The sequence below is a fragment of the Musa acuminata genome, chromosome BXJ3-4 (genome assembly GCF_036884655.1).
Source record: "Musa acuminata AAA Group cultivar baxijiao chromosome BXJ3-4, Cavendish_Baxijiao_AAA, whole genome shotgun sequence".
Lineage (NCBI taxonomy): Eukaryota > Viridiplantae > Streptophyta > Magnoliopsida > Zingiberales > Musaceae > Musa > Musa acuminata.
The window spans coordinates 4,410,867-4,428,874 of record NC_088352.1 but is presented as its reverse complement, the minus strand read 5'-3'; the positions used below and the strand labels follow the sequence as shown (position 1 = coordinate 4,428,874).

Below are 18,008 nucleotides of genomic sequence, written 5' to 3'. Positions count from 1 at the left end.
GTTGAGATGTGTGCAGTATGTTTGTGCTCAAATGTTGGTTTCTGTTCTTTATGCAGCAGTTGCGAAGAAAGAACGCTGATTTATTCCATCGATTACCATAACAGAATCAAGAACACGAGAAGGGCAGTTGTAATCTGTAGTGATTTGGGTACAAGATGTGAATCGATCTAATTCGGAGAGGCGAGAAATCGTCGAACCTCACCCAGGAATGTGGTGTCCGGCAGCCGATCCTTTGGCCTCACAAACCCCCTCGCGTCCTCCTCCGAGTAGGAGCCGAGCCCCCTCTCCCCGTTCCGCCGCCACATGTCGTCCGCGTAGCTCCGGTGAGCGAAGTAGGCCTCCGCCTCCACGGCTCCCGCCGCCGCCGCCTCCTCGTCGTCGGCCTCGGCACCATCAGGTCCCGAGGTGACAAGGACGACGGCGAGTGCGAGGCGCTCGTAGTGGCCGCGGTGGGTGCCCTCGAGGTCGTCGACGCGGGCGAGGCCGCGGGGGGAGAGGGTGTAGATCTCGCCAGAGACGCGGCGGCCGGAGCCAGGGAGGCGGATGAGGAAGGGGATGGAGAGGGGGCCGACGACGAGGGGGAATGGACTGGCAGTCCGGCCGGCGGCGACGAAGGTGGCGTCGCCGTCGCGGATGAGGTCGTCGAGGAGGGAGTAGTTGGGGAAGCCGCGCTTGAGGGTGCCGTAGACGAAGACGAGAGCCGTCCGATCGGCTTCCATCCTCTCTCTCTCTCTCTCTCTCTCTCTGTGTGTGTATATATATATATATATATATATATATATATGCAGACAATCTGACACATCAGAATTAAGAGGTTCCGATGTGTGTGCAGCTCCTTGAAGCTTAAAGAGAGCTGTCGTTTGCTTCTTGCCAGGCAAGTTACTATTGTGAAGTGGTTCTCGATGCTTGCTTGCATATTTTGGCCGCTGTAACAGGATAGTTAAACAGTGGCGTAATGTTGCTCATTGCAACACTTGATAAATAAATAATGAAATTTGGTTTTTTTTTTTCTTCTAATTTTTAGAACTAAAAATAATAACATATACGCTAATAAATACAACTATGTAAAAAAGCAAATATGTACAAAAAAAAAAAAGAATTCTCGAAGCAGCCTCTCTTGCATTCCCCCATCCGCCGGAGCCCAAAATCTTGGGGGGTCGCCACAAGGCTGTACCGTAGACGATCGCTCCTCCGTCCCGCCGTCATCCATCTCCCGGGGCGACGACGACGACGACGACGGGTGCGGCCGCCCCCAGGTCCGACCGGCAGACGGGGCACGTGGCGTGCCCCGCGAGCCACGGATCGATGCAGCCGGAGTGGAACCCGTGGCCGCACTTCCCCAGCACCCTGACGGCGTCGCCGCGGCCGAACTCCGCCAGGCACACGGGGCAGTCCCGCCCCACCCTCCCCGAGCCGGCCACCGCGGCGTACGGCGCCACCAGGAACGACGACAGCACGGCTGGGTCGAGCGCCCCCCGTGCCGCCTTCTTCCCCCGTACCCACCCCGGCTCCTCGTCCTCCTCGTCCTCCTCGTCCTGGGATGGCGGCGGGCTGAAGGCCAAGGTGAAAAGCGCGCCGATGACGACGAAGCAGAGGACCATGGAGACGATCCTGGGGGCGACATACTTGAAACAGTAGGGGGACTCGCCGTAGGGGTCGGGCGGCCCCGCCGGAGCGAGAAGGCGGGGGGAGCCGGTGCTGGGAACAGAGAAGCAGGCGGAATAGGAGAAATCCATTTTTGGGGTGCGGTTCGAGGAATGATCACCGATCCCCCAGCCGCCCGGCATTTGAAGGGTGTACACTCAGTGGACCCCGCCAACGCCCCCATCGCCCCAACCAATAGGAACTCGACACAAGTGCTGCTAATTATAGTTGGGCGGATGACGAACTCCCGCGGCCGTAATTCTGGTATTGTTTTTAGTTACGGCGCTTTGATGAGATCAACACCCGACGCGACAGTTCGTAGCGACCCGTACTGCTGCTACGTGGGCCACATGTGGGAACCACACCACAATGGGGGCTCATTGGCCGTTGACCCGACGGCCGAAATGGGTGAGTTCGAGAACCGAACGAACGGAAAGCCGTCGAACAACGAAGGCTCAGGCGTAGACAAAGCTTATCCAAATGGTGATGATATCCATCCCATCTCTGCCCTTCAAACATGGATTGCTCATTTTATCCTTTCGCATGCAGCTCAATCTGTCATTTCTTGCTAGCCGATAGTTTATGTTGCTAATATATATATATATATATATGATTTCTTAACTAATCAAAACTTAAACTAATAAATATGACTAACTCACAAGAAAGACTTACATAAAATATGCCAATGGAACCCCAATAATTTGATGCCAGTTCGCCATCTCCTATAAGCTAAATCAAGTTGACTGCACTCAGAAGCAACTACATAGAACATACCAAGTTGAAGCAATTGTATGTTGTATGGTTATCAAACGGATGGCAAGGAGACTGTATTATGGCTACTTACAGAAGATAATTTACAAGCTATACATGCTCCGAATTGATTTAGGTATCTGTATAGCCACCAAAAAGAAGCAAAGATGTGTTAATACAAGGTTTATCAGGCAAAAGTTGTTCATCTTGTGTCATAGGTTTGGCAGACCGCGGCTTCTCGGTGGCAGGAAAAGCTAGCGAGAGTGAAAGGGATGCTAGCATATCATCTCCGTCATCAACCGCAGGAGCAAGCGGCTTATCTGGGTTACGTTTTATTCCAACATTTGGAGATAGCCAAGGTGAGGAATCTGTTTTTGGTGGTCTCTTCTTTCCCCACAGGGCTAGCTCAAGATCTGGAGCCATAGATTCAGGTGAATCTTCGTCGTCTGAAGAAAGAACATAGATTAAGTTGTCTGCCTTTGTACTTGTTGCAGTACCTAAATCGATCAGGAAGAATCTTTCAGCATTTTTTGAGCTCTCAGACATTGTGTCGCAGCCGATACCATCATTCAAGCAGCCAGATGGCAAAGGATGTATCTTTGAGGGTAATCCACTGCTTAGAGTTTCTTCCCTCGAGCTACAAGCAGCATGCCCTCCATTATCAAGCCTCATCTTTTTAAGTTCTGTATCATTCATAGATGTGCAGCTTGCTTCATCTTTCCACAGCATTCTATCGGCAGTTGGTTTTATAATTGTTTCCGCAGAGCTAGGCAGTGGACGTTTCTTATTATGCCTCGATTCCCAGCTAAGATCGTCTAACTTTATGGCATCTGATACTTGATCATCAGGAACACCTTCACTTGTTATGAATTTCTCTTTTTGCTTGATTTTCTGAACATTTCTGGCATTGCCTGCTTGAACAAGTAAGTGTAGAGAACATGAGAATGCCTTTATTATAGATCAAATAGCATGCATAATCTTAAAATGACTCACCTTGCTGGCAATTAAATAACACCGAAAATACGGGTTCTTCACAATTACTAATGCTTGTACTACTGGCATTAGCATGATGTTCAGAATCTTTGCTGCTATCTGAATCGCCGGCGAGTTTGCCCTATCATACAGAATCACATCGGCCAAGTAGGTGAGGTTCAAGAACCAACAGACAGGAGATGATAAAATTGTAATTCGTGGTTTCAACTTTGAATTAGAACTAACTTCAACAGAACTAACCTTTGCATGTGCTTTAAGGTGAATTCTAAGGTCAGTATGAATGGTATCAAAACCAGCTCGTATCAAATTATGGGGCTCATGGTTCATTTGGTGTTAGAACAGTGCTGGTATCAAGTCTTAGTGCTCAGAACAAGGTGACCAACCTCTTGACTAAAAATACTAGGACTTCATAGGATAACCATCAGATGAGAAGTTATATTCATATGAAATGCAAGCATCTTGCTCTTTTATGTTTGTATATTTTGCGTGAGTGTGCTAGAGAAAGATCCTGAGAATTTTGACTATTTAGTGAGATCCTAGTTGTCGAGTGAACCATAGAAGCAGAAAATTGAGCAATTAGATACAGGATACATCGTTTGTTTTAAGATGCAAATCATGTCTGAAACTATCAAATACTCCAACCAAATTGAATTGGACATACAAATGTTACTGGAAAAAGAAAAAGACCATAAGTATGCACCGAGCGCAAAAATAAAATACTTACTAGGTCAGTGAGATCATTCTCCATTTCCAATGGCAACTGTTCAATGTCTATCTGAAGCTTTGGCTCCGGATAAGCAACAGGAACATTAGGAAGCTGGCTCACATTAGTATATGGGCAGCTTGCAGAACATGAGCATGAAGTCTGCTCCGTAAGAACTTTATCACCACAAACAGCAAGATGCAAGTTCTGAACAGGAGGAATCTGCTTTATGTTAAGGATCCTATCCTCGTTTCCTGAAGTGGGAACATCCTGAATATTTGAGCAGGAACTAGAGATAATCGCTTTTGCCTTGGGGAATTTGTCAAACCTTGACAGTTCCTGAGAAGTCTCATCATATATTTCATAAGAACTACAAAGTCCTGAAAAATCTGGGATAGATTGATCTTGGACAGTAGGTTCCAAATTCAAACTGGAAACAGAAGGCTTTTTCTCCAGATCAGGCAAGTCTGTAAGGCAACTTATATTTCTTCCTCTAAAAACACCCCAAAGATAAAATAACTTGTTCCAGCCTGAAATAGCAGAGAGCAACTTCTAAATCAGATAATTGCTTGTCCTATATGAAGAACAGGAATATATAAAATTACATCAATAATGCAGATTGTGATATTATACAACAAACTATGCAGAAATAACCCCATCTAGTCTCCCCCTTGCTTAGGTAATTACAGTCAAATCCAATGCTTACACTGTGAATTTGCTGGTAACAAATTTGATGGGAGTATAAGAAGTTCCACTGCATCAATATTCCCTATGAGAGCCAAATCATTTTTGAGCATATCTTCCAACAGATTCAAATAGTACTTTTCATAACTGCATAAGATGGAGCATATATAAACATCAAATACTATATCAACATTCAAATCCTATAATAATTCACAATAAAAAAAAGTACTCAATCAAATGACCTTTCTGTATCTTTAGCAAAGAAAAAAAGAGCAATGTTATCTTCTTTAGGACTATTCTCATGAGACTGGAATGGCCAGGCGCTTAGACGAGGCACTTCCTCCAGTTGGACTTTACAAGGAAATTTCTTTACCAATTCAAGTGCCTTGGGTGAGACATAACTTGACAAGTGAGCCTGAATACCATCCAAAAATGCAGGAGGCTTGGCAATTTTCAACACTTCAAAGACACCTCTGCATATAATAATACATTTACAATGGATCATAATGCTGGACATTATATAAATGCTATTGCATCATCTAGATGATTAATATTTAAGGACATCCAAAATCACCACATAAACTGAAAAACAATATATCATACTCCCAAATGCAGTCAAGCTCTGGAATTACTGAAGCTCTTAATAGATGCAATGGCATGGAAACTTGATCAGGCAATGTTTGTATGACAGGCTGCATATTCAGGTCATCTGCAAAGTCGAGAGGTGTAACTTTTCTAGGAAGAAATGTATATTTCTTACGGTCCTCCACTTTCTGTTTCACATGAATGGCATTTGCTGTATTGCTAAAATCTTGTGCAACAGATGCATGTTCCATGAAAGCCAAGTTTCTAGAACTTATCAAACTTGATGGAAAATCTTTGGATGTTGCTTCAGAATGTACATCAGCACTGGACATAGAAACTTCCATAGATTGATCAGGTGATCTTGCAGTCCTTTTTGTTCCAGATTCCAATGTAAAAACATCGACTGCATCTTTCCACTTACTGCTTCTGTAATCCACATCCTTTGAATTTCGTTTCAAAGAAGGTTTCATGGCAGACATGTGAAGTTTGTCAACTGCACAGAATTGTGTGGAATGACCTGATTCGTTACACCTTTGGCATCGTGCTAATCGATTGTCAACAGAAGCTGCCTGCCTAATGTTGCTTAAAAAGGTATGGTCCTTCGTTTTATCATCCTTATGGATCAATTCTGCACCCTGATGTGAATTGAATTGAGGAACTGAGTTAAGCTACTGAATCATTTAAAAAGAAAATAAAAAAAATCAAGCGGAGGGCTACTGTTTTTACATGGTGTAAAGGCTTCTGATCTTCATTCTTGCATGATCTAACTGAAGATGTGCTTCCAGAAGTTTGTGATATAGGCGATATTGGCAGCTGCTTCAATTCTTTAGCTAACAAACCAAAATATTGACTTGATTAAAATAACAAAGTGCAAAAGACAGAGACAAGCTGCAAAATTACAACAAGAGTTATTTACCAAACTTAGTTGCTTCTTTTGATCCTCTATTGTTGCTCAGTTTGCTTGGGTCAAGCATCACTTCTGGTGTGGCCTCATACTGCAGAACCTTTGGAGCGACCTTCACAGAAGAAACACTGGTGGCAGCTACTGATAGACTGGTGAAGGGGCGATCTGACATAAAAAGTCTTTTATCTGTCATACTCTTTTCTTTCACCTGTTTCACATATCTAAGATCCTCACAGGGTGGTGGGTTAGGTAATTGCATGTCGCCAACTGTCGACACATTGGAGAACCCTGAACTCTCGCTTCTGAATGAAGCAGATTTTGTGATTGCTTGTGATGGTCCCCCTTTTCTCATGCTGCTCAAACTATACTCTCTGGTCATTTTTTGCTTGTGAGGAATATTTTCCAGCAACTGTTTGACCTTTGGCACTTTTGACTTGTTAAAAGAAACTGACTTTGAGAGAGATCCTGGACCAAATCAAATTAAAAATTGTAAAATTGATAAATATGTGATAATAAGAATGATCCAACAGAAACGCCTGCTACCAGAGGGAAAAAGACAAAATGTACAATCACACAGCAATACATTACCCTTTGTTAGCTCAAAATGTGTTTGCAGCTTGAATGAATTAGAATAGGAAGAACTTTGTGCATTAGCACCAGGCCGAGAGATACCTTCTGACTGACAACATGAGGTTATCAGGGCTGGTAGTTTTACCTTAACTAAATCACTTTTGTTAATTGTGTTGTCACACACAACAAGAGTGGGTTTTCTTGAAACAGTTGTCCCAGTGGAAGCACCACATGCTTCAGAAATTTTCTCCTTAGTAACATCAAACTTCTCTTCTGTCCTCTTAGATAAAATCAGCTTATCCAGTTCTTTATTATCCTTTGTAGTGCCCAAGTCAACTGCCTTGTTTTCTACACCAGACAAATTTTTAGATGTGCTTTCAAGACTCTGACTATTTTCACTTGAACATACTGCTTCTATTGCTTCAAGTTGCGATTCAAATTGCCCTATCATTTGATTTTGAGCTTCCTTGAGTCGGCATTCTTCACATACCCACTCACTTTCAGGGACTGTATCCAGCCTTACTTGCATACAGTAACTGGTTAAGAGCAAACTTCCATTAACCATGGCATCCCATTGAAAAGCATCACATTAGAAAAACTGAAAACGTACTTACGTATGTTCTGCACCATCACTGCACCTACTACAAAAAGCAAGCAATTCTTCCAGACCTGAATCTCCACAGATATCACAGACTTTCACCTGCAACAAATTTAAATAAGGAAGATAACCAATATCATGATTACCAAAATTCTCCAGGAATTAAATCACAGTTGGAGATTTATTGCTTAATGCATAACCAATATGGGCAGTAGCTGCTACTGTATAATATTATAAGGCTGCTAGACTATTTTCACATGCATGAGACATTAAAATTGTATTCAAATTGAATGATGCCCGGACATTCTGCAGAAAATTTTGATATAAACACCATTTCTAATCTCTTACTGACTTTTATGAAATACTAGATGATAAAGTTACAACCAGCACACCTATCACAAGCATCTGAGACAGCAACTAGACCAAAGCCATACAAAATAATAGGAATCAATAAATTATTAAAAAAATAACATTTTGCATCTTAACATTCAGACATCTATCTTCAATTTTTCTCATTTTCCTTGCATTCACCACAAAGAGTAAAAGGTTGACAAGAAATTTTTACCTCTGTGCAGAAGGGTGCAGCTACAATACTAAAAAGTAGCATAATCTATAAAATCAACCTTCAAAATGGATCATGCTCCTCAAACCTTGTAAATAAGTAGGCATGCAACAAATGTTGGCCCAACAAACTATCTTTAAATTCAGCAGCACCATATGTGCTTGGGCGAGAATTTTAATTTTTCTGTGAAGCACAGATAAGGATATGGAACACTGATGTAACATGAACTAACATGTTAATTCACCAGACCCTGAAAACAATTGGATATGACATGGCAAGAATATGGTGACAAAAGACATCATATATACAGCAATATGCAATATTCTTGGCATGGCTATGAAACAGATCATGAACTTATAATTATTTATAACGTAATAATATTTGCTGTAAATCATGAAAAATAAAGGAGCTGATTGACATCCTTAAACTATTTATCATTAAAGAAATCATTTCTAGCAACACAATAATACTTGAAGACTATCGAGAAGATTTAAGAAGCTGAATCAATGAAGAGAATCATTTGCAGATCTTGTCAATTGTAATTTCTTTGCAGACCTTGTCAAGAGTGCATTTCCAGAGGTGGGAAAATTCAGCAGTCATCTAAACATTAACGGAGAGAAAATCATCACGTAGAATAAATCAAGAGATCACAACCGTTTATCCCATAATTTACTGTGCATTATTTAATTATTGGTTATATATTATACCAAGGATCGTAATTTGGTACTGTATCGGAGTTTCAAGTATAGATTGGTACGATATAGAGTACCGAGCGGTACACTGCTCGGTACACTAGGGTGTACCGCTCTGTAACGGACAAACTTCTAAACAAGATGTTGGATGTAATGCTTATGTCTGTCCGTTGTCTTTTGGCATGTTCATGCCTTGTATAGCAGGTAGAGGGGCGGCCGAAGGCTTATAAGTCCCATTTTAGTTGGGTTGGTGGCCTCTTTAGGCTTGTAAATAAAAGTTGTGTCATGTGGACACGTTCGAGAGCTTCTCGGTCTGTAATGGACCATTTTACCCTTTGTTGTGCAACTATTCAGAGCTTGTAAAGTCTGTTTGTAATTTGCATTGTCTATGAAGTGTTTTTCGGACATGTTTGCTTGTGGATCCCGATTGAGGCGTTCTCTTTAACCCGTTCTCTCTTTTGTTGGTCCTTAGGGACAATGGGAGGCTTCGGGGAGGCTGACCTTTGCGGACGGACGCGCGAGGGTGCCGCACGCCTTAGGCAAAACCAGCTAAGGTCGTGACATTATGGTATCAGAGCGGGACAAGCACTCATAGAAACACTTGACATGCAAACGTGGGGGACCTAGCGGGGCTGCGTTGAGGGCAGTCAGCACACGCGCGACCGTTTGAGGGAAAACGGGCATGGAGATGTAGGGAAAAGAGTCGCTCAGAGGAGCGGGCATCTAACATTGGCATTTTGAGGAATGGCCAACCCTTCGCGCTAGAGGCACCACGAGAACAGGCAAGCTTGGAAGAATTCGGAGCGCACAAAGGTTGGGATGGCTGAGTTTGAGCTACGGCTCAACGTTGACAACTATACTTGATGGTGCTCTAGGCAAGCGAGGCGCTTGGCAAGAATGAGACCATCCAAGGTGGAATGAGTTGCTCAACGACCAAAAGAGTTATGCAAAGCTCACAGAGGTGAGGGGAATTGCTAACTCGAAGAATTTGGTACTCATGCATGGGCTTGTATGCGGACGATGGAATGTTCGTGGCCATCCCAAGGCGACCGAGACTTGGCGCCATGGAGCATTGAAACTTTCTCTTCGGCAGGCGAAGGATACGTCCGGAGGAGGCTGAAATGTGCAACGAGTTCAGCATGTTGCTAGGCCTTGAGGGGTGCAGCGGTGGTTGTATTGACGTGGAGGCGCAACCTAGCAAGTGCGTATGCAGGAGGCAGAACAATGCACAGTTTGTTCAGCAGATCGGAGTAGTCCAAGGGGATGGTGGTCTCCGAAACGAAGAGAGATGTTGCTCCAACGGGACAGTTATCCAGGAGGGATAAGTCTCGGCACTCCAGAGGGAGAATCATGTGAGACGGACTTCACATGTTGAGGAGGAGTACCTCACAAACAACAACTTCACGAAGCTCGATGGACCGAGCAAGCGGCGAGGAGTTGTCGCTTGATCTCGCTCGAGAGAATGCATTGGTGGATGCATTGCGAGATCAAGTGGGGGAGCAACCTGAAGCAACTTAAATGAAGGCACACTTAGAGTCGATATGGAGATCGGACTCAAGGGAGGGCTGACCCGTGGAATGGAGGGCGCGAGGGCCACCATCGACTCAATGCAAAAACGAGGAGCGGTGCAACTTGGGTGTAACTTGGCGAAGTACCCAAGCCGCATGAAGGGAGCCAACAGAGAAGTTGGAACATGGAGCAGAAGCACAGTGCTTTCCTTAGACAGAGGTCAAAGACATGAACTCTTGCAGAGGCAAGGGTAGGATCATGTTGTTCCATGGGTCCTTCATCCTGACGGAGCGGACTCATCTTGCATGGTGCCAAAGACGAAGGGAGCTTCTGGGCACATGCACCTTATCTCGGAGGAGCATTTGATGGAGGAACTAAGGCGACTCAATTTGCGGAGGCGAAGTTGGGTTCAGAAGGCCTTAGCACGGGGCAAGAGGACGCAGAGGCGTGTACTCTTGAAGAATATGCCACAGTGTTGCCATTTGATTTGCTGTGAAGGAAGCAGTGCGCAGCGGAGATTGTGCTGGTAGGGGCAGAGGCCCAGGATCCAGACAATGGTGCACAGATTACAGTGAAGTCGGTGGACTTCGAGAGCTACTAGGCGACGGATTGTCCTAGAGCAGTGCTTCATCTAGGTGTGACCCAGGAGTGGGTGGATGAAGGTCGATTGCCAAAGGAGCGAACAAAATCGAAGGTGGAAGAGACCCTGCGATGCATTGGCAGAGGCCATACATGGAGGGTTCACAATTCGAGTTTATTCCACAAGGATCAGAATGCAATGGAGATGTCACCAGGAGGCGACATGGTGCAGCGGATCGTGGTGGAACAGTTCGTGGCAATGCGATACACACAATCAGTCCCGTGAGGGATGAGATCATATGGAGGTATGATCGGGAGCTACTGGAAGCTCCACTTCGGTGAACAACACGACGGCAAGAAGGGCTATGGATTCAAGGAGTGAAGGCCATGGTACCGCAGAGGCGGGTCTTCCGGGCGTGCATCGAACTTTGCATCGGATGAAAGCCTTGGTCATCAGCATATGGGGGCTGTGTTCCACCAAGGGAAAAGTTCGAATGCAAGTACCAGTGAGTTCCATGGGAGGGACTTGATCATACAGAGTTATGATCGAAGCAGCTGGAGAGTTGGACTGCTCCAGAGCTCATATTCGCTTAAGGGAGCCCGACAAGTCAGAGGACAAGGTCGAGTAAGCGAACGTTGCTACCAAGGAAGCTAAGGAGAACAGAATCAGTGCAAACTCTACAACGTGATGGCAGAGGCCATGCATGGGAGTTGCAGTCTGTCTTTCCATCGACCAAACAGACTGCTTGGAGAACACAGAGGTGTTGAAGCAGGGGGTCGAAAGGGGCGAGGAAGCGACGACGAGTCCAGAGGGACTTAGCTACCCAAAATCAAGCATCAGTTAGAATGGAGGTGGACTCAGAGGAGTGCCACGGAGACATCTCTACTGATTGTGAAGAAAAGGGATACAGAGGCGAGGCGACGGATAGTAGGGCCATGGGCATGCCAGCGCCATGGTACCGCAGAGGCGGGACTTCCGTGCAAGTCATTGATCCCTTGCTCTCATGGAGGGAGAGCGCTTGGTCGTGAAAGGGGCCGAGGAGGTGGAGCATGCAGAGGCAATCTCCAAGTACCGGGACAAGGCTGAAGGGCAGAGGCCAAGAAACTTCGTAAGACCGGTGTCAACAAGTTTCTCATCAAGATAGCCGTAAGTGAAGGACTTCGGGTCATGCAAGAGTGCACGACCAAGGAACGAAGCAGGCAGTACATGGTGCTGTACCTTTGCTACTCAGTGGAGTAGGCGGCAGGGTTGATGGAGAAGACGGTACAATCCCAAAGGCGACCTCATCTATCAGAGAATTACTCCAAGTTGGGGTGAAAACTTCCCGCATTCCAGAAGTTCGATGGCATTGAGAAGGTGAATCACAGTAGCCAACTCAACGCAAGGAGTGCAAACACTTCAAGTGCTTCAGAAGTGTGAGCAAAGAGCAGGCGAAGACTAGTAACCAGCTCGATGCATGAAGTACAACCTCGAGGAGGCGGGCGAAGTCAAAGTAACCTTTGCCTTCTCAACTCTTAAGAGAATGGGCGAAACCGAGTACCCCAGTTCTCTTATCTATCCAGCAGAGGAGCTCTGCACAAGTTCAAAGACCCTTCGAAGATAATGGAAGACAATAGTTGTCAAATCCTCACCAACGGTGATCAGTGCTACTGAGAGTAGATCGTCCGCTTCATTTCCCAACGAAATGCCAATCGAAAGCGGAAGTGTTGCGAACCTACTTGGATGTGACAAGTAACTGAAAGAAGAGTCAATGAGCAAATTTTGTGGAGGAAGGACCCAAAACTTCAGAAGTTTGCGAGGCGGTGCTCGTTAAAGCTCCAACAAGCATCCACCCAGTTCAAGCAGCATGTGGAAATTTTGAGAGACTGGCGCAGAAAAGATGGTCTTTTCCTTCATTTGGTGGATCCGCAAGAATCGACAAGGATCAACACAACTCAGCCAAACCCCCCCAACAGAGTCAGAGTCATTGGTGAGTTGTAGCAGCATGGCGGATAAAAGGGTCGACTACTCAAAAACAGCAGCGTAGAGCAGCTGGGAGCCAGGAGGCGCATTGCAGCTGGAGCGGAAGATTGAAGACTCAGCAAAGGCGAAGAGTTGTAGTGTTCACAAAGGCTTCGACGAGGACGTCGAAGGGATAAGTGGGGGAGAATGTAACGGACAAACTTCTAAACAAGATGTTGGATGTAATGCTTATGTCTGTCCGTTGTCTTTTGGCATGTTCATGCCTTGTATAGCAGGTAGAGGGGCGGCCGAAGGCTTATAAGTCCCATTTTAGTTGGGTTGGTGGCCTCTTTAGGCTTGTAAATAAAAGTTGTGTCATGTGGACACGTTCGAGAGCTTCTCGGTCTGTAATGGACCATTTTACCCTTTGTTGTGCAACTATTCAGAGCTTGTAAAGTCTGTTTGTAATTTGCATTGTCTATGAAGTGTTTTTCGGACATGTTTGCTTGTGGATCCCGATTGAGGCGTTCTCTTTAACCCGTTCTCTCTTTTGTTGGTCCTTAGGGACAATGGGAGGCTTCGGGGAGGCTGACCTTTGCGGACGGACGCGCGAGGGTGCCGCACGCCTTAGGCAAAACCAGCTAAGGTCGTGACAGCTCGGTGTGTGTGTGTGTGTGTGTATATATATATATATATATATAAGTTAAAAAAACAATAACGTTGCCCCCTTTTTCTGCCCGCGTAGGGAGAAGGAAATCGAGGTTTCCTTCTTGTGTAAAAAAGGGTGACGAGGCGACGTCGCCGCCTCGTCACCTCGTTTCTTCTACCTGTATGGGGAGAAGAAACATCGCCTCGACGACGCTTCGTTTCTTCTCCTTGCAATGTTGCCGAGGCTTCTTCTCCCCGCGCGAATGAGGAGAAGTCGTCGATAATGCTAAGGCCTCGTCGCCTCAAACGAGAAGGAGACGACATCTCATATGCGGCGTCCGACGAGGGAGGACGGCGACGGATCAGGATCGTCGAGGGAGTGCGGTGCCGAATCTTCAGGTTCTCCCTTTTCTTCTCCCTCGGCTCTCCCTCGGCTAATACCACCTGATAGCAAGCAGCGATGGCCGAAATCGACTGTCACCGACCGATTTAGGGTGGTAACGAGGTGAAAGCAGCCCTAATCGACGGTACCGCCCAGTAACGGGCGATCCACATACCGGTCTGCTGGCGGACCAGTACATACTGCCCGGTACGGACGGTATTATTCAAAATTAAAATCCTTGTATTATACAAGGTTCTTACAATAATATGAAGGGAATATTCGGTATCATTGGGAGTTTGGGACCAATGTTCGTCGTACCGTACCATACCGGTGTTTCAACCCGGGCTCGGTACGGTATGGTACCGGTGTACCGGGCGGTACATCAGGGTGTACCGAGCGGTACAACCTGGTGTACCGAACAATTTTAAATTTTTTTTATACTGTAGCAATACTACAGTATAGTACTGTAACGATACCGGGCGATCCGTGTACCGGTAACCTATCGGACTGGTACATACCGCCCGGTATGGGCGGTACGCTTCGGTATGGCAGACCTTGATTGGGACTACTTCAGATTCTGGCTAACCACCTCCAGTGGCATGACAATCACAAAATAATAACAAATGATTAGGATGATAATCAAGTAATCAACGGTTAGGGTTGTAGTTACTCTATTCAAGATGTTTGCTGTATGTACAGCACTTGACAAGATCAGCAAATAAATTACATAGATTTACTGACCCAAAGATCAGATGTATCCATAACAAATTTTGTAGCTCTCTAATAGAAACTTTTGGTTCATGTTCAGTTCATACATGAATTTTGTGTTGTTCTCAAATATTTCAATAAAAAACATTGGCACATTTTCATCATACCTTTTCTGTTTCATGTAATGATATAATTATCATCTTTTGCAGACAATTAGAAGGAATCCTCCATCGGATTTTTAGTTTACCCTAGATGTAACAGCCAAAAGCTATGCAAAAAAAAGTTTGCAAATCCTTGAAATCTACCATCAGTAAGTTTCTATTATTGATGTTCTACTTCTGTAACAAAGAACCAACATAGAGTTTCCAACATACTTGATTAACAGATCAAAGATGCAATGCAACATTTATAAAGAAACTATTACACAATTAGAAATCACTTCGATATCATTAAACAAAATAAGAGTACAACAAAATGAGAGGTGGCAAAAAAAATATTTTTAATAATTATGAAATGGTAAACTTATTACATGTGAAATCTTGCTTATCATATCAACATACATAAATGCACACAATCTTACCCTCCTTAGACTCCTCCTTTGTGGGACCCATGTGCATCAAGCTGCACTCTTTTATCTTGTTGCAATGCAATTTCTTACAGAAATGATTGACCACTTTATTTTAGTCAAGCATTACATTAAACATACTGATAGTTTCCAGTCTGAAAAAATAATCTTAAAAAACAATCTTATTAACAAGTTTCTACAATTATATTTCAAACCAAAAAACAAGAACTTACATCAGCTTCAATTTCTGCTGAAGCTTCACACTCTGAGTTTGGCTGAGAGGGAACCTGGTTAAACTGTTTATCAGCTTGCTCATTAGTTGCCCTGCCCTTTATTGTGTCACGAGGCTGAAACTTCCTGTTATCATCAATTTCAGTTCCCATACATTCATCACTGCCTTTTGAAGAAACTAGTTGAGATCGACTCTTTCTGCTATCCTCTTTGCTAACTTCATCAGGCATGTCATCCTTTTCCCCAACAACATATTTTCCCAAAATTGGGGACTTTTCATCATTAATGGAGCACCGAGAAAGAATTCCATTCATTGGGGAACCTGAACATGGAGATTGACTCATTGGAGATACATTACTACTTGACGGTGGGTGTTCTGTGCTGTCAGTCTTGTGACACGAGACATCATCTATGATACTATGAATGGTTCTATTCTCCAGTGAGAATTCTCCATTTTCTTTAAATTCTGTCTGATTCTCTTGAAGTTCACTATTATTACAGTCATAAGCAGCCTCATTCTGAATTTCCTCTATATCATTTCTGGCACGTGAACTATCTGTTAAACCAGAACTGCATTCTTTGAGTTTCTTGTGTAGTTGCCCAAGACAAACATGAACTGCACTGTTGGCTTCTTTAAATCCAGATATATGTAAATCATTTTTTGTATGACACTCTTCTCTATGCTTTTCTTTAGCAATATCTGAAGCTTTCCTTTGACATAAATCAGATGTTTTGATGCCATGTGAGGAAAAAGGACTGCGAGCAGTCAAACTAGTCTCTTCTCGAACTAGTTTATTATAGGTAACTTCATCTAAAATAACCTTTGGACTTATGACAACATTCTTAGATGCATCATAGGCCACTGATGCTTTTGACATTTCTTTACTTTTATCATTTTTGAGAGATGAATCATGAATTGAACCATAACATAGAAAATGACCAGTTTCACTAGATAAGTTCTTCTGTGTATAACATGCTCTTCTCTTAATAGCAGGACCACTAGCAGCAATACAAGAAGATCTATCTTCTTTTCTGGAGAGCATATTACCATAAGGTCCACCCCTAATTTTTAAATCCATAAGCAGCAAAGGTCAGTTGAAGTGCACACACAAGGAGAAAGGAGCGAAAAACACATAGAACACCCCAAGTTCTGCTCTAGCATGAGAATCATTGATTACATTAAGCCATTTCATTTAAACTGGAAAATTTCTGTGCAAAAACAAATAAAAAAAGAAGGCCAAAAATACATGACTTAAGCTCATGTTCAGATTTGAACCAGACATGTATAAGGGGTCCATAGGCACAAAGAACAACATATACATCTCAGTGTTGATCATACTCTAGATAGATGGACAGTTTTCAGTATACATGCAACTGTGAGACTCTAAATGGCTACACTTGCAAAAGCATGTGATCAGAAAATCTGAAGAAATCAAAACTGGTATGCAGCAACAGTGTAAGAGAGAAAATGTATCCATAAATTATCGTGTAATCTTACTAAACATCAACCAATATGATATGGTGATATTGGTCATTAAATCAATTAAAAGAATGTTTAATGAAATTTCTAGTGTTTGTTAAAAATGCAATATAAAAGGCAGAATATCGATAGAAAAGAACCAAAACATCAAAATTGATGACACATATGTAACACAAACAGTGTCGAACAACTTATACTAGTCGAAGTGTCTCACTTTACGTCTGAAATAGTCATATCCATCAACAGGACCTTGGATGTGGCAAGTCCCTTGCAGTACCCGCGGTGATCTAGAAAGCAGGTTCAGCATCAACATCAATTACAACAATCAGCAAAGGAGGAATAAAGCCCAAATGTAAAAGCAAAGAAGAAAAAGAAAAGGAATTTATCAAGACCAGCAAACGATTAAACAAAGGAACTCATCAACTAATACTTCAAGATATGTCATTTACCATGGTTGACCATTCTTCCTACCTATAAAAACTGATGCACAAGGGAACGGAAGCAAATAATTGCAACAAGAATTAACCTTTCTCCAACAAAAAGAAAAATCTATATAAAAAGAAATCCATTTCCCAGCTCCAACTGATCGCACTCATAGATAACACCAAGAACTAAACAGAAAAAGACGAATCAAACAAACCACTGGACCAAGGAAGCCAATAAAAGAGCCGAAACAGATCAAATTGGTCATCTAGGCGAATGAGGAACCATAATAAAGTAAGATAAAGTGGGCATCTTTACACACCAGTAGTTGCCGGAGCCTCTCGGAGGCGTCCTAGAGCTCCTCCAGGGTGAGTTCGAGGCGGTTCCTCGTCCACCTGCGTGGTCCCAGGTCGGGCCAGATGGGATTGCACTCCCTTAAGGTTCCAGTCCTCCCTGCCGCGACAAATTTCAGGGTTTCGAGGCTCCGGAGATTAGGTGTCTGCAGAATTACATTGCACTACTGCAGGGACGTGGTACTGGTTACCTTCCCGGGGCTCAAAAACCCAAGCACAGAGACAGAGAGAGAGAGAGAGAGCGCGAACGAAAGGTGTCGTCCTTGGGAAGAAGCAAAGAGTAGAGTAGAAAAGGAGAAAAAGAGAGAGAGAATAGTAAGAAAAATAAAAAGAATTGGAAATTATCCTTACGACACGTGAGGCGCACGTGCTCACAATAAATAGTATAAATCCTTCTCCAATTTGAGTATTATATAATATATATATATATATATATATATACTTTTTAATCTCTTAATTACATATTATGTTTTAACTATTATAATATCTCCTCGGAGACAATC

The 18,008-nt window shown here is 43.7% G+C and overlaps 3 protein-coding genes across 4 annotated transcripts; all 3 read right to left on the bottom strand.

The window, feature by feature from the left end:
- Nucleotides 1-59: 59 nt before the first annotated feature.
- Nucleotides 60-753, bottom strand: LOC103981569 (putative gamma-glutamylcyclotransferase At3g02910). Its single transcript, XM_009398320.3, has one exon. The coding sequence runs from the start codon at nt 717-719 to the stop codon at nt 168-170; it is 552 nt and encodes a 183-aa protein (XP_009396595.2). The 5' UTR covers nt 720-753; the 3' UTR covers nt 60-167.
- A 233-nt stretch (nt 754-986) lies between these two features.
- Nucleotides 987-2,312, bottom strand: LOC135637003 (E3 ubiquitin-protein ligase Os03g0188200-like). The gene has a single exon (XM_065149311.1). It carries the CDS (start codon nt 1,785-1,787, stop codon nt 1,203-1,205), a length of 585 nt encoding a protein of 194 aa, XP_065005383.1. The 5' UTR covers nt 1,788-2,312; the 3' UTR covers nt 987-1,202.
- A 110-nt stretch (nt 2,313-2,422) lies between these two features.
- On the bottom strand, nt 2,423-17,790 carry LOC103980699 (ASI1-immunoprecipitated protein 2). Of its 2 annotated transcripts, XM_065149304.1 has the most exons (14): nt 17,697-17,780; nt 17,475-17,605; nt 16,944-17,016; nt 15,252-16,311; nt 7,448-7,533; nt 6,852-7,369; nt 6,276-6,728; nt 6,086-6,189; nt 5,378-5,994; nt 5,017-5,247; nt 4,797-4,921; nt 4,112-4,620; nt 3,388-3,508; nt 2,423-3,305 (listed from the first exon to the last, which is right to left on the bottom strand). In XM_065149304.1, the coding sequence occupies exons 3-14, from the start codon at nt 16,967-16,969 to the stop codon at nt 2,527-2,529; spliced, it is 4,629 nt and encodes a 1,542-aa protein (XP_065005376.1). In that variant the 5' UTR covers nt 16,970-17,016; nt 17,475-17,605; nt 17,697-17,780; the 3' UTR covers nt 2,423-2,526. The 2 variants fall into 2 exon arrangements, with proteins under 2 accessions (XP_065005376.1, XP_009395440.2); XM_009397165.3 differs by having other exon boundaries at nt 17,471-17,790.
- Between the last annotated feature and the right edge of the window lie 218 nt (nt 17,791-18,008).

Excerpts from the sequence above, each read along its gene's own strand:
- LOC103981569 (XM_009398320.3), bottom strand. The coding sequence starts at position 719 with ATGGAAGCCGATCGGACGGCTCTCGTCTTCGTCTACGGCACCCTCAAG.
- LOC135637003 (XM_065149311.1), bottom strand. The coding sequence starts at position 1,787 with ATGCCGGGCGGCTGGGGGATCGGTGATCATTCCTCGAACCGCACCCCA.
- LOC103980699 (XM_009397165.3), bottom strand. The coding sequence starts at position 16,969 with ATGGATATGACTATTTCAGACGTAAA. Across the intron at positions 4,922-5,016 it reads TTTGCTAAAGATACAGAAAG|TTATGAAAAGTACTATTTGA; the intron begins GTCATTTGATTG and ends CATCTTATGCAG. Across the intron at positions 3,306-3,387 it reads GTTATTTAATTGCCAGCAAG|GCAATGCCAGAAATGTTCAG; the intron begins GTGAGTCATTTT and ends TTGTTCAAGCAG.